Here is a 17,006-nt window from a genome sequence, read left to right as displayed (position 1 = left end):
CAGTCCTTCTGTAATGTCTCCAGGCCTAGGAGTGTGCTGAAGAGTGGCTCTAGTGGTCTAGTACCTGGTGCCAGACTTTGCTGAAGGGAGGATTCCCTATGCTATTGTGTGTGTGTATCTCACTTTGTGTCCTTGAAAGTGCAAGTGGGGCTAGATGCAGCTCTTCCAGTCATTCTGCTAGGCTGGCCCATCATCTCATCAATGCCTAAGCCCAATTTGTGTCACTGTCTTGAAGGAATACACAAAACACTAACAGCAGAGCCATTCACAGTTATATGATCCAGGGCACTGACAGAAGGAACAAAAAATTAAGACAAGAAAATGCCAACTTTCTAAAAGTATCATTTTCAGAACGGTGACCTAAAATCTGACTGTTAATGAGGATTTTAAATTACAGTTCATTTGAGTGTAAACAGCATATCTTTATCTGCTCCAAATCCAAAGGTATCACTTATTAAATGTGATAAAATAGCCCAGTAGAAAAACGACTTTAGGATTTTTTCACTACCAGGATGTGTAAAACTCAAGTACACATCTCCTACTTTTTAAAATACAGTGCACCCTGCCTTATGAGCCTCTAGGTACTACGTTAGGGGTGGCCTATAAGTATTAAAAAGGAATGGTTATGCCTGGCAAAAAGTGTATTTTGCCACACCAAAATGTCAGTTCAAAACTGCACACATAGGCCTAAGACTTGATTTAAAAGGCTATTTAAGGGGATGGCACAATAAGTGCTGCCAGCCCACTAGTAGCATTTAATTTACATGCCCTGAGAACATGTAATGCCACTTTACTAAGGACTTACAAGTAAATTATATGTGCCATTGTATTGTGTAAGCCAATTACTTTCACCATGTTTTAAGAGCAAGCACAATCACTTTGTCAACTTTACCACTGCTAATCAGTAGTAGAATCACAAAAGCGAACACAAAATGGGTTCAGGAAACGGGGGGTGAAGGCAAAAAGCTTACAGATGACCCTGCTGAAAGGGCCAATTCGATCTGTGACACAATGATTGCTGCAGGTCCACTGATAGCAGGACCTGGGTGCATGTAGTACAATTTACTAGGGACATACAAGTAAATTCAATGTGCCAATTAGGTGTATGCCAATTTGCACAAGCTCTTTGTGCACTTATTCACTGCTAACCAATGCTAGAGTCCTCAGGACAATAAAAAACAAATCCATCAAAACAGGAGGATTGAAAGCAAAATGTTTGGGGAAATACTATTCCAAGGATGTCCAGTTTAACACCTGTGCTGCTCACGATCACTAGATGATCACAAGAATGAGAAACACAATTCAATATCAATGCAGTTATTTTAATGATGAAGTAAATGAATCATGCAGTTTTCAATAGCGAGCCAGACATAAAAACAGTGGAAAATGGAGGATCACAATCCTCCCACACCTAAATTCAGTTACCTTTGCAAACTATTACCATTAATGATTCTGTTGTTTGCAGACACTGGTTGACACAAAGGGAAACATAGTGGCAGAGTAAAGTAAAAACATTCTATTTTACTCTTTTTCTACTATGCAAGTCTCATCTGCTGGCTTTGGAGCAGCACACAATATCTGTGCCTCTACATGTGGACCATTCCATTGTTTAATTTTAATACCAAGGCTGTTCCACTCCATGCTCTTTACTCCTTCACAACATACTGCCTGCCTTTTTATCTTACTCTTGGAGGTTATTTTTTCATCCATCTTCTCTCTTTGTCATTGTTTTACTTATTTTCTTTTACTCTTTCATTCCCCCTTTTCTACTTTTCTCACTTTTGCTTCGGATTAAAAAATAAGTCTGGTCCCCAAACAGTGAGTGGAGGTGGGCCCCACTTCCAACCCTTTAACTCAGCGGAGTATTGGCCAGGTCACTGCACAGTGTTGCATGACAACAGCACTGCACTGCATTCCAATCAATTGATAGCCATTGTCCAAGGTGCTCCCCTCTTGCTTCTACTGTTTAGCATCCTAAGTCATTGCGACCTTATTATAATCACCTATTGGACATTCACACTGTAGGACTATTCTTGGAAGAATGACTTTGTATGTCACCTAGGGAGTAGTTTACAACACAAGCAGACTACGCAGGGCCTAGGGCTCTCTCTTTCTCCCAACATGGTTAAGTAGCCAGCACTAGCACCACCTTAGTGAACAGGCCTTCTGCATACTCTTCAAGTAAACCTGACCATAGTAATGTGCAATGCCCCATTGTTCCACATACACTAGTAGGGTTTGCTGCCAGCACACTGACTCAGTTCCTCCTGCCACATAACAGTCTCTACTTCTACAGCCAGTGTGCCTGTGCTGCATGGGCAATGTTAAGAATCTTTTCGTTCCTGACATCTCCACTTAAAAATAGTTCAATATAATAGGATACTTTAATATTCTTCAAGATCTGTCTTTCAGATATGTTTACCTTCCCCCACTGCCTGTGTACATTTGATACTGGCCCACTGTCACCAGTGCTCTCCAGTGAGTAGTTGGCAGGTTAAGTGTTGATCCAGGATAGGAGATGAAGGTCTTCCTGGTCTTCAGTTAATTGCCAGCCCTCTTCAAGCCTGCCTGGTGAGCCAGCTACCCTTCCACGCAAGCAGGCCAAGCCATGCTATTTCCTGAACAGTTAATCTGCAGATCATCTTCATTAATTGCGTATTTCCCACTTGCCCACTACTACCAAAACATTCCAGTGTACTTGAAAATACCAGCAACTACACCCTGGCCTGCACCCATGCACCACTGTCTGTCTGGGGGTGTGAACACACATTTCCGACAATAAGGATGGCAGATTTCATGAAGGTTAAGTCAACCTGAAACCACATTTTTTCCTTCCCTCTGCATTGTTTTTTTAAGGATTCTTAAACAAAACATTTGCATTTTCCATTGTTACTATGGTCATGGTTCTGGTATCTTTTTGCCTTCTGACGATTCTTTGTGTTTTGCAGCCAAAACACATTTGACAACAGCTTCTTAGAAATTAGGATCACTGTACTATTGGAATTGATTCTACGTAGCTGATTTGGGATTTAGTTAGAAAATGGGTGTCTAGTTGGCAAAGGTATGCACCCTCACCAAGTAGGGGCCAAAAGCCTAGTCAGGGTAAGTCAGATACACATCCTAAATTAACTTGTGCTCACCTTCTATCAGCTTGGCACCAAACAGTCAGGCTGAACTTAAGAGGCAATGAACAAAGCATTTGTGAAACACTTAATTAAAGTGACACCGTGAAAGACACCACAAAAAGTGTCTGCATCAGTTTAGAAAAATAGAGAATATTTATCTGAGTAAAACTAAACCAAAACATAAAAAATCCAAAAAGTAGAAGTGGAGATATTAGTTTTTTAAAGATTAAATGTGAAAACAGTGCTTAGAAGGCACTAGTGGTTACACAAGGTTACTTGAGGTTGCGAGGGACTGTTGCAAGGTCGACCATAATGTAGGATAGGCCAGCTACAGAACTCACACAAAGTTCGCTGAAACAGTACCTTTGATGGAGCAAAGATTTGACATTGATGGCACAATGTGTCGGTGTTTGCAGAAATCAGCAGCAGAAGCCACTTCAGAGGCCCAGGATTGATGGGGGCCCCTCAGGCAAGGGTAGGACTCACAGATGGCAGAGTCCAGCAGCACCAGGAGAGTTTCAGGGATTCTTTGATGTCCTTGTGACTGCAGGAGAACAGAGCAAGTCAACAAGTGCTTGGAGAATCTGGGGTTCAAGGTTGTAGAGAACAGGTCCAGTCCTTCTCTCTGCAGGCAAGAAGTATCAGGCCAACACAGCAAAGCAAGTAGCAAAGTGGCAGTCCCTCCTACAGCACACAGCAAGCAGTAGGCCAAAACAGCAGTGCAGTTGCAGAGTGGCAGTCCCTCCTGGCAGCATAGCAGTCCTTCTTCCTGGCAGAATGTCCTTGGTTCCATTAGAGTTCTTTTTTTATAGGGTTTGGGGTCCAATACCCACATCTGCCATTGAAGTGGGGTCTCCCCTGGCTCCAGACACTTTACAGGGGGTTATGCAGCCCATTGTGTGGGTAGAGAGACAGCCCTATTCAGGTATAAGTGAGGCAGTGCTAGGCTCCACCTCCATCACTCCAGTTATTGGCCCAGTAAGTCACACCTAAGCTCCCATTGTGTGTGACTGTCTAGAGGGAATGCAGAAAACTCAGCTGTCACCAACCACAGATGTGTATTCGGAGACCAGCAGAGGTTCAGAATGGTTAAAGTAAGAAAATGCCAACTTTCTTAAAGTGGCATTTTCAGACTTACATTTTAAAATACAACTGCACCATGAATTGTGATTTTAAATTATGAGTCCAGAGACACCAAACTCCAAATTTCTATATTTTCCCAATTGGAGGTTATGCTTAAAGGCTGCTTCAAGGTAATCCAAATGTTAACCTATTGGAGAGATAGGCTTTGCCGTAGTGAAAAACAAATGTGATCGTTTTTTACTACCAGAGTATGTTAAACTTAAAAGTACATGTCCAACTTTTTAAATACACTATACCCTCCCTGGGGGCTAACTAGGGCCTACTTTAGGAGAGACCTATATGTAATAAAAAGGAATGTTTGGGCCTGGCAGTGGGTGTACTTGCCAGGTCGAAATGGCAGTTTAAAACTCCGCACACAGGCTCTGCAGCGACAGGCCTTCAACATGTTTGAAAAGCTACTGCAGTGAGTGGCAAAACCAGTGCTGCAGGCCCACTAGTAGCATTTAATTTACAGGCTCTGGGCATATATAATGCACTTTACTAAGGGCTTACAATTAAATTAAATATGCCAGTTGTGGATAAGCCTATTCCTCCATTTTTAAGGAGAGAGCACAAATACTTTAGCATTGGTGGTAAAGTGCACAGAGTCCTAAAGTCAACATAAACTAGATCAGAAAAGGAGGAAGGCAAAAAGTCTGGGGATGACCCTGCAGAAAGGGCAATTTCCAACAGATTTATTTATTGGTCATTATCATTATGATAACCAGATCATGGGTTTATCTACATTAGAAAACCTCCTTTTTGTATTCTGTACAAATTCTAAGATTGTATTCTTAGCAATATGAAGAACATTTTAGGAGGCAATCTAATGTGTCCCTCACCTTAGATCTCTAGGAAGACACATAGAAAACATATACAGTGGAGTGCTATCTTGCATAAACATCAGAAATTACCTGGTACTATGCGTACAAAGATCTGTGTAGCTGTGATGGCATTTTAGTGTGATGCTAAGTGTTGCACCACTGCATAAAGGCGAGCCAGTGAGAACATTGAGACATTTGTCATCAAGGTATATCCTTTAGTATAAATTATACACAATGAAAACTTCATAAGTGTAAGGGCCAGATGTATCAAGAATGCCTTTTGCGAATCGGAAATAGTGATTTTTAAGAAATATTAAAAATCGCGAATGCTATTACCGAATCGCAAATTGCGATACCGGACCCCATTCGCATCTATGGGCTTGTCGGCCCATATTTGCGAATATTTTGCATGTCCCAAATTGCGAATTCCTAACTGGAATTCGCAATTTGTGAATATGCAAAGTCCAGGGTGCTAGGGGCCTTAGGCCCCCTCTGCTGCGCCCCAAAACATTTTTTTACAACATGTAAAGTGCACACATGCCAAAAGGGCATGTGTGCTTTACATGTAAATTTTAAAAATGCATTTTTAAAATTTGCAAATGGTTACCACCATGTTCAACTTGGTGGTAAATAGCAATTCCTTAATGCCCAATTCGCATTAAGGAATTGCTTCTTACATGTGTTTTAGAAATCGCAAATAAGGAATCCTTATTTGCGATTTCTTATTTTGAGAGTCGCAACAGGGTCGCAATTTTAAGGAATCGCTTTTTTTGCGATTCCTTAAAATTGCTTTCAGAATGCTTTTGATACATTCTGAAATGGCTTTTTGCATTCGCAAACGGGCATTCGCACAGTTTGTGAATGCAAAAAGCTTTGATACATCTGGCCCTAAATTGTGTAAAGTATGTCATTTCAATGCAATCGTGCATGTTGCAATTTGGAAAATCGTGGGATATTCCACTTATTGAGAGCACCTGGTTTCAATTACTTCTAGAATTTCAGGTAAAGGTAGAGAAACTCACTTTAGTAGAACTGGTGTTGTTTTAAATTTTAGTGGTATTTGCACTGTGCCCATTCTGTTACATGTCCTTATTTTTACTTTTCAGGGTTTTGGCACTACGCAAGCAAAGCCATAGCATATTGCTAATTGGTCACTTTTTAGGGCAAAATACATTTTGCACAGGAAAATTCATTGACACTGCTTTGTGTCAGGTGAGCCCCTACAAAAATAGATAGTAAAACCATGACACAGAAGGTTATTTTCTGTTTAAATGTCCATTAAAGAGTGACCTATTTTCTATTTGATGTCAATGATGCAGTGTACATATATATGTACTTATTCTGTTTATTATTTTATGTTTTACAAAATGCAATTTGTTTTATATGATTTTTTTAAAATATTTAGTGTTTCAGAATTTGGATAACAAAAAAACTGATATGCAATAATGGCATTCACAACTACTGTACAAAAAGATGTAACTGGGATCAGGATTTTCTGTACCCCATTCTTACTTTTCCTCCTCTGTTGTAATGTAACCTGGAGTGAAGTGGCAACTGAGACACATATTTTGTTCACATCTGCAATATTCGATACCACTGGCACAAGTATTTAGAGTTACTGGTTTTACAGTGACGTGTAAGACCGAAGGTCAGCTGCACTGACCCTTTGATCCTTTTACAACTTGAATACTCACTCAGCTGATGTACTTTGGCTGCCCTTCCAGAGGCTCAAAGCACAAGGGCACTTCAGAGATGTATACAGGGGACAGTAATCTGACATGACAGTACCTTTTTAGGGTCGAGCCTGCGTTGCATGCACTCGTGCATGCGTATCGCAGCGAACCGCTTTAGTATTTAGAAAAGGGCTCGGAGCCCTGTTAACTTCACGTCAGTGTTTTTTATTGGTTCGTGGGCTTGCCTAATAAAATCTGCTTGCTTTCATTAGTCGAAGGCACGCATACGTCATGCCTTTTCCGGTGGCTAGCCCTCCTCTAGCGCAGCGACCAAGTACTGAAAACATGCGAGGCTCGCTGTTTTCCATCGGGCTCGTGGACTTCTTTTTCTCTAATTTACGAGCGCGATCTCGCTTGGCAGAAGTCAAGCGCTTTACATAGTTAATTTCACTTTTTCGGGTTATGTACATAAATGCACTTTTGCCCAATAGGTGAGAAGTCAGGTTAGGAGTTTACAACGCGATCAGCTCTAACATGAGCAAACGCGAGACCCGTTGCATTGTAAATGCTTGTTATATCTTATCTGTAGAGCTTTAAGTGACAGTTGCCATTGAACTGGTTTGCTGGCGAGTCTTGTAATTTTGAGTCTGCGCAGATCTGAGTTCCACCGAACGTGGTGAAAGAAAAACTAGCTATCCCCCATTCTGAGCCATGCATCAGAGGAGGGATTGTCCACCTAAGACAATCGAAATACCACATAAATGCATACATACTTGCATTGTTTGTTTCTTCTCACCTATCCTACTTGCGCCAACATAAACGTTGGTTGCTCCTGGTCCGCTACACTCCGTGGAATCTGTCTTTGGTTTCTGAGGTATACTAAGTCATGAAGTTAGCTCTATGCATGCGAAAGGAACCAAAGCTCATGATATTATAGCTGCATTCATATTTGTTTCATTGTTTAATTTTTGTGCTTTGCTTTACCTAGATGACCCAGTTGTGGTATTTGTTTGGATTAAAAAGTTGTTTTGGTCGGTTTATGCACTGTCGGATACGTTGTGTTGTTGCTGTTCATGCATTAGATTGTACATTTGAGTTATTAGTATTTATGCTTTAGAGAACATAAATGCATGATTTAATTTCAATTACGCTTTAGTTTATAAAGCTGTTCTCGTGTTGATGCTTTACAATATCCAGTTGTGCTCTTCTCATTAACGCAGTTGTGTTATGGTTTGTTATTTTTTAGATTGTTTAACTGCGTCATTGCTCTTTATGCTTTAGAGTATACAGTTGTGTTTTGTGTTACTTTTGTCTGTACTTCACAACATAAAGTTGCATTACTCGTGTATGTTGTTTATACGGTCGGGTTATGATTACTGATGCTCTTGATAACACAATTACGTGATTGTTTATATCCTTTAGATTATACAGCTGTTACATTTTTATATGTGAGATTTTGTAATTATTGTTATCAGCTATGTTGTAGGTTATGCAGTTGTTTTATCCTGTTTTGTGGTGCATATTATGCAGTAGTTGTATTACTATGTATGCCTTCTGCCACTCTGTAGATGCATGACTGGTCCTAATGATCATTTGAATGTCCTTGTTGTACACCTGAGATTGCGCCGTCTGTGTCTTTACCAAACATCTGTGCACAGTGAATACGTAAAGCGGGTGATAGTGTCTAACAGCCTATACTAATTCACAGGTTAGGCACATCCTTGGCAGTACATACTACATGCGCTTCTCTGTGCGTGGAGAATTAACAACACAGCTATCTTGAGGCCAAGTCTTTTAGTTTTAGTCTTCCCAGCTCTCCACCAGTGTGATCAGTTGCTCCTCCTGGTTCTTCTTTAACACTCTTGCTTCTTTCTGTTTTTGCCTCCTTATCCAGATATACATTTACGCCTTGCAGATGGAGACAACCGATGTGCTGGACGCATTGAGATACTCTATGAAGGCTCCTGGGGCACAGTGTGCGATGACAAATGGGATGTATTTGATATGCAGGTCGTATGCAGGCAACTCAAATGTGGAAATGCACTCGGCTTTGCGTGGAAATCTTACTTTGGACAAGGAAGTGGCAGCATTCTCCTGGATGACCTGAACTGCAAAGGCACTGAATCCTTCCTCTGGGACTGCCCGCACAGAGGCTGGGCCATCCACGACTGCTCCCACTCTAATGACGTCGGGGTCATCTGCTCAGGTACGTCCTTCACTCACTGTCCTGCCTAATCAGTGCTTTGCTGGCCTCCCCTCAAGTGAGAGATGAACATTTCTGAAACTGATGTTTGTGTTCTAGATCTGCAATTATGGATCACTCCACTCTGACTCACTTCAAAGGAGAGGGTAGACAAAAAAACATCAATCATTAGGAAAAAGAGAAAATCTGAAAATGGAAAAATTGCTACACTGAACATAATTTCTAAAACAAAATCACTGTGCTAATAGAACAAAGGGGTTCATTATGACCCTAAAGGTCGGGGGTAATATGGAGGAAAGTACTGCCAACAGGCTGGCGGTACTTTCCTCCATATTATGAAGCCAAACTGCCAATTTACCACACCGACCGACACAGCGGTAATGACCCCCGGGCTGGAAACTTCATTCTCCAGCCCGGCGGCCGTCACTTGCCCACCTGCGGGATTATGACCCCACCTACCGCCATGGTTTTCGTGGCATCCTTACCGCCGCGAAAACCATGGCGGTAGGCACCATCATTGACAGGGAATCCCTCCCTTGTCAATGATAGGAGTCTTCCCCACCCCTCTGCCCATCCCCAGGTTTCCCCCAACCCCCCCTTCCTCTCCAGACCTCCCTTCATACACGCTTCTCCCTTCACACACACACATGCATACACACATCCATTCCAGCATTCATACACACATGCGTACAGCCATTCACACACACATCCACACACACTTACAGACATACACGCAGACACGCATTCACACAACCCAACATACACGCACTAATACTTGCAAACATGCACACACATACAGCATGCAACACACATGCATACAGGCACACACATACATACACACACACACACCCCACACCACCCTCACTTGTCGGAGCACCCACTTACCTGGATCCAGGGGGTCCTCCAGCAGGAGACGGGACGAGGCGCTGCTGCAGTAGCAGTGTCCGTCAGCAGAACACCGCCAGGCCGTATTATTTCTCATAATACGGCCGGCGGCAATCTACTGGCGTGGCGCTGCTGCTGGCATGGCCACAGCAAGATTTCCGCCATCCTTCTGGCAGAAATCCGGCTGTGGTCATGATACGGCGGATGGCTGGTAGCCGCGGCAACGGTCTTTTGGTGGCTGTCGCCACGGCGGTAGGCGGTATATACCGCCAAGGTCCTAATGAGAGCCAAAATGTAGATGTAACTCAAGGTGAAATATTTAACCTATATTTGGGTCAAGGTCCACATATAGAACTTCCACATATTGGACCATGTGTGGAAGGGAAGGGTTCTATTCATGGGTAGGTGGCCTTGGACCTAAGTGACATAACATCTATCACTCGTACTTCTGCTTGGGAGAAATAATGTTCCAGTCAATGACACTTAAATAGCCATGGGGGAGGGTGGAATGCAAAACCTTGACATTAGAGGTTAGTAATGTAACTTAAGCCTATATGAAACATTGTAGTATAGCACCTAGAAACCGAATCAAGAAAGCAGGGGAAGGCTTTCTACAAGAAAGCAAGGGAATGTCTTGGCGGAGAGGGAAGAGCAGAGCGCTGGGGAATGCAGTATGTAATGCAAGGTAGATTGCATTTTAAGAGAGACTCAGATGGGGGTAGACAGCACGATTTTATCATTTATAAGCACTAAGAGAATATTACAGTGAACGCCATTGGTCACAAAACCCACACTAGCAAGCGTGGTAAAAGGAAAGAAGATGCTGAGTAAACAGCACCTGGAAGATCAAATGTTGGGGAACAAGCAGTAGCTATAGTGAACACTACAGGTTAATCAGTGCTGGTGACTCTGAAGGAGCTCTAATCGGACACCTGTACAAGCTCATTTGGCCATTGAAAGCTTCAAATCTGCAGCATGAGCAGGAAATGCTGGGATTAGCAACAATTCTATGAATGTTGTCCTTAGTAAATAACACACTGAGTCACATTGACCATGGAGATGAAGGCAGACATGGGGCGGAAGACGGGGATTAGGAAAGCTGGTAAATAACTGGCAGCTTTATGCAGGTGTGTGCACATCCAGTTCATCAAGGAGGAGGAATTTTTCCTGTCTGCATAATTTAACATCCCAGTGAAGAACTTGATGTCAGTGTATAGTGCAGAACAGGGTTGTTCTTGTCACGGCGCATTTCTAGAATGTGCCTCTGCCACTAGTGACCACAAAGCACTCAGCTTGTGTTGAAGGTGAACTGTCTAACAGTAACCGGATGAGTACTACAGGATCAGAAGACATACTTACAGCCCCACATGGTCCATAGCATGAGTCTGCTTCAGATCCGTGCAGCCAGTGCTGGACCACGCATGCAACTCTAATGCAGGAATGCTCTAACACTGTCAGAGTATTTTAGAGCTTTCTACTGATTTTGAATGTTTTGTGTTGCCATGCTGAAAAGATCAATTGACTATATTAACAACTGGTGGTGACATGAGCTTCCAGTGTTATTCACTGAAATGCTTTGATTTGTGCTAGTTTTCTATCCAGCATGAATTTGTAATGTGAGGGAAGAACGTCTCTGTCTGTGGGAACTTTTGAACTCAAAAGGCTTTAGTGAGGATTGGACTAGACATTTTTCTGGGAATTAGGTTTCGATTGATCTCACCTCTTGTGCTATGGATTTTGGTCGATTAGACTCTGACTGGGAGACTCAAGGTTAAAAGTCGCAACAATCCACTGGTTTCAAATTCTGGGTCCAGACCGATGTTCTTGGTTGTTAAGAAAATGAGCAAGGAAGTAGTTTGTGCAGCATCTCAGCAAGGTGAAGAGTAGCTCCCAAATGTAGGATTGATTTCAAGTTATGAAGCAGAGTTAGAGCTCAGTGGTGAAGTGAAATAGTATCCTGTCCAGAAGGCTGGGTGCTAAGGGTTTTCCAGTTTTGGCATTTAGCAGATCAGTCTGGATCCTTAGAATTGTAATCCCCTGCTTGAATCTAAGGTTTTTACTCCCTTCCTGAGTCAAAGCCGGCATCACTTACATACACATTACAATAGTCAGAACAGGATTCATATTTCTATTGGAAACCAGCTTACTCAGTGTTGTAAGAATGCAAAGACTGAGCATAATACTCAATCGAAGGCTCATGCCTGGAATAGTAAAGCATGCGTAGTCTAGTTCTGACTAATTGTTGATCTAAGCATGCTGGTTGAGCATTGAACTGATCTTAAGTGACCGTAGACCGTCAAAGGGATTACAGTGAAAGATGATATTCTGGCCCGTTTGCATTGCTGAGTTCAGTGATGATTTCAGAGTGATAAGCTAGCACCTAGTACTAGCTACAATAAAATGATCATTGTTGATGTTAGTCTCACGGTAATCACCGGATGCCAATTTAGACTCATATTCAAGACCCAGTGATATGTTATTATTAGCAAGGATCTATGTTTATCCTGTTCTGAAGGCAGGGAGAAGCAAATGTTTTCATGTTACTTATCGTGGCCAGGTAGTCAGTGACGTTGCAAATGTGCACCAATACGGAGTTCATTAGCTTTACAGACTGTCCACTGGATCAGGGAACAGCTCATTAAGTGATCCAACTAGCCATCCTGCTTGATACCTCTTTGAGATATTTCTCCTGATGTGTCGTCCCTTGCCTGGCACGTCACTTCAATTGTAAAATTCCGGTGCTCTCATGCACCTTTCTTAGTAACCGCTTTTTGGGCAAGCATGCCACATAATTGAATGGCTTACTCATGGGTCTTAGGCTACACCTAATTTTTATCAGCTACGTGGCTTGAAGAAAGTGTTTAGCCCAGATTTTATTTGCATTCTTAACGGCTACTCAAAGCGAAGCCAGGCCACTTTGGGTGGTGGTGTTGTGGTCATTGGTAGAACTAACGACAGCTCAACTTAAACAGCCTACTTTCCTCTTTAGCATACATTATCCTATTTAATATTGAAATTGCACATAAGTGCACTATTAGAATGTTTCTACTCTACAGACCAGTGGTTCCCAACCTGTGGTCCGGGGACCCCTGGGGGTCCGCGAGAGCTTAGAAAGTTAAAAAATATTAACAAATGTTGACATACTAGTTCCCCAGCTTCCACTAATGGCTCAGGCGGGGGTCCCCCGGATTCCAATGATGATTCAGTGGGGGTCCCTGGGTTCCATTAATGTTAAAGTGGGGGTCCACAGAAATGAAAAGGTTGGGAACCACTGCTATAGACCTTTAAGCAAATTATTGATTCCATTGTTCACTGCATCTCTGCTTATGACTTCATGCAGATAGTAGTAAACCTTATGATATTTCAATGGGTGATTAAGTGATCCTAGTGCTACTGATGCCTTAACGCTTTTTAATTCTTGCTCCACCATATATCTTGCTCTGCTGGTTCCAGGACCTAGCCAAGATGCAGGACACACTCTAGATCTGCTACTTTCCATCCATTAGCTGACTACTTCTATCGCTTCCCTGCAACTCACCTGGACTGACCACAAAGTGATCCTCTTCTATCTCACTCATGTGCCTACACAGTCTAAGCGCACTAGTGCCTAGGAATTAAATCTTATTGAAGCATGAGCTGACCTCCAAGATAGACATTTTTACACACTCTTGAGTCGATTATCCCAGATCCTATTAATTGGTTGGTGGGGGTGGGGCGGGGGTTAATGTTTGTTGTAAATAGGGAATTTTCATACATGCAGAGCTGGCGCATTATCTCCTAATTAGGAATCCCATCACTATGTGGAGCAGTGTGGAACATCAGGTTTTCATTAGCTGCAATGAGTATGTGAGGATGGAGATGATCTGAACTCACACGGAAAGAACATAAGGAATTCTTTTGGACCCTTCACTTGGAAACCCATTTATCCCGGTCCACCAATATGCCTGAAGTTGGGTACATTAGGAAAGTCTTTTGAAAGAACCATTGCTGCATAGGTGATCATTCAATTGTCTTGAGTTATATGGTCATAGCAGAATGCAATCAAAGTGGACTCTGCCCCATTCTAAGGTGGGGCGCCATCTTTGGTGTCTGATGATTCACTTCAACTGTGACAGCTGCCAGTAGATTGTTCCCTCAATCAGATGACTAAGAATTATTCTTTTGCAACAAGTTTATAGTTTTATGAGTAAATATGTGTAGTATTTGTGTTTTTGAGAATGGGGTTTCATGTAGGATATAGTGAGGTCCTGAAGGAAGTTTCTCTTTTTGAGTGTACTCTTAAAAATGATAACAGATTCTGCCATGGAGGATTGGAGGATATCATTCAGCATTTCAGAGGGACAAGGGTCCAACAGCGAGCCAACTCAGCTGAAGAACGTTAGAAGATCAGTGAGTCCAGTAACAGAGTGGTGAAAATATGCATACGTTGATGCTAGGATTGCTTTCAGGAGTTTCCCCCAGAATGTAGAAGCAGTGCTTTGGACCATACATTAAAACACAGTAGATTCAGACAGGAGACTCACGATTTTTAAAGTAAAAAAATATATTTTTTTTTTCAGCTGCATCCCACCTGAAATTGCATTCATTTCAATGGAGAAAATAAAGTACCCCAATTATTGCTTCAAAACCTCCCATGTCCTTCTTCCCAAATATTGGCAAGTTTAGACCCCCGAAGGGAGATCTCTTTGCAGGATTTCTTGTATGATGCCAGTGAATTATAGAACTGTGTTGAAAGTCTGCTGTCTACCATGATATCCGTTGAGTTCCTGAACTTGGGATGATTTAGAAGACTTCTTTGTAAAAGCATACCGCCCTGCTGCTGCAAGTAGTAAAATGTCTCCTTAGTGTTCTGCTGAAAGAAGTGATTTAGGATTAATATCTCTTTATTAGTTTGAATATTTAAAAAAAACTGTTCCACCTACAACCGCTGGCCGGTGGGCATCAATAACATAGAAGGGAAGGGGAAAACAAGCGACACAGAAAAGAAAGCAGAAGACGCCAGCACATGTGTATGATTAATTCAGCAGAGACTGAAAATGGGAAACATGGACTACCAGAAGGCACCTATGTGTTGTCTGCAGTCTTAGTCAGGTGTGCGTCTGTAGTAGACAAGTTAAATATGCGTAAATAACAGTGACATGTCAGTTCCCTAAATTCATCAGAGAGATAATTAATATAAGGACCCCATGTCTTATCAAATAGTGGAAGTGATCCAGCAGCCGTTGCCATCAATTTCTCCATTCCCAAAATGTTCCACAGCTTGTGTAGCCAGTCTGTTTAAGTAGGGACCTTGTTCGATCCATCGGGCTAATAGAAGTTGATTAGTGTCCCCAATTGCCAACGTGATAGCACAACCTTCTGGGGCCCTGAGGGGGTATGTCTGCTTATTTAGAAGCGCCAACAAGACATAGCTGGGGAAGCTTCGAATGTTTATATCATCGACCTTGTCAATGGTTTGCAGGATTGTGTCCCAAAAGGAGGCTATTTTAGGGCAGTGCCACAAAATATGTGTTAATGTGCCACATTGTCCACTTTGGTACCAGCGCCGGTCAGTAGCACCTGTTCTCCATCCAGCAACCATCACCTGCGTGTAGTACCAATAGTTTGCTATTTTTAAAAATAATTATTTGGTATTCTTATTGCAAGCCGTGACCCGTGCGCAATGTAAAATGTCCTGCCATTCCCTTTTGATAAAGGAACAACCACATTTCATCTCCCATCTACATCTCTCCAGTGTCTGTGTAAGAAGTGGAGGTGTGACCAAGAAAGCATGTATATCGGAGATGAGTCTCATGACATTCGCATGTGTCAATAGCCACTTCTCAAAGGGGAAGATGGGCCTGCTCGCATGTGGGCAGATTGTAAACGAGGACGCCCAATGACAGATAGTCAAGTACTGCAAGTGCGCTATCGTTGGGATGCCATAATCATTTTGGAGCTGAGAGAAGTCCATTAAGCCGTTGGTATCAAAACATCCCCAATTCGTTTACAGTTCGAGTCCTGCCAGACCTGAATGGAGGACCCAGTGAATGCCGGTGGAAAAATATGGATTGCCGATAACCGCGTTTGCGGGTATATGGGGAAGACCGTCCCTTGCACGTTTGCACCTTGTCCCAGACATCCAGCTTGGCACCTAGAATGGGGGAGATGTACACCCCAGGAGGGCGATGTACACGTAGTAGCCATGGAATTGTCTAAATATGCTGCCTGGCTGATAAAGCATGAGTGTTTCTTGGTGCTCATGTGGGACCATTCCACCCGGTTGCGCTATTGGGCAGCCTGGTAGTAGCTTAACATATGGGGGACTCCCAGCCCCCCACCTTCCATTGTAGCACATAGGCCTGTTCTTTCACCATTCTCGCCTTTTTCCCAGCCCAAATGAACTTCCAGATAGGATTCTGTACTTTATAGAGTACTTTAGGTGGGGATTGCAATGGCAAGGTTTGCATAATAAACAGCACCTTGGGCAGGAGTGTCATCTTGATGCTGCCACTTGGCCAGCCAGGAGAGGCCATAGACTTTCCATGTGACCAGAGCCATGTGGGCCTCACTCAATAGGGAAGCATAGTTACATTCAGCTGTGGATGCCGGCGTGGTTGGTATCTCTAGACCTAGGTATTTCACCTCCTGTTTAGCCCACATGCGTAGCAAAATGGTCTTCAGCTCCTCCACCTCTCTCTCCCGCACTGTTAGATTGAGAATGGAGGAGCCGGCCAGATTTGCTTTAAAACCAGCTACAGACCCAAATATCTGCAGTTTATCCAGGGCTGCCAAAAGTGACTGGTTTGGTCGGGTCAGTTAAAGAAGAAAGTCATCTGCATAGAGAGCTATTCTATGGGATCGGCTGACCTTTACGCTGGTTTTGTCATATATGCTTGGCAAATAGCACCATATAGAGGGCAAATAGTAATGGTGACAAGGGAAAACACTGTTGGGTTCCTCTGGAAATAGGAAATGGGTTAGATAAGGAGCCATTAACCCTCACTATAGCTTGGGAGCAAGTGTAGTTGCAATGCACCCATTTACAAAATGTTGGGTCCGCGCCACAGCGGGATAGTACGGCAAGTAAATAAATCCCAATGTACCCAATCAAAAGCTTTCTCCGCATCAATGAAGAGTAGCAGTGCTGGTATTTGGGCATGCTGGGTGTTATCGAAGAGGTGGCAAAGCCTCT

General features: G+C 42.8%; 1 protein-coding gene across 1 annotated transcript in view; it reads left to right on the top strand.

Moving 5' to 3' along the window:
• The window catches only part of LOC138301680 (deleted in malignant brain tumors 1 protein-like), a 91,141-nt gene that overhangs the window by 16,082 nt on the left and 58,053 nt on the right, over window positions 1-17,006 (top strand). Inside the window, exon 2 of the mRNA XM_069242194.1 lies at window positions 8,639-8,950. Within this exon, the coding sequence (XP_069098295.1) occupies window positions 8,639-8,950 (312 nt within the window). The remainder of the gene's footprint in view (window positions 1-8,638; window positions 8,951-17,006) is intronic.

Source organism: Pleurodeles waltl, chromosome 6 (genome assembly GCF_031143425.1).
Source record: "Pleurodeles waltl isolate 20211129_DDA chromosome 6, aPleWal1.hap1.20221129, whole genome shotgun sequence".
NCBI classification, from domain to species: domain Eukaryota; kingdom Metazoa; phylum Chordata; class Amphibia; order Caudata; family Salamandridae; genus Pleurodeles; species Pleurodeles waltl.
The sequence above is the reverse complement of the archived record's forward strand: the minus strand, read 5'-3'. Positions and strand labels throughout refer to the sequence as shown.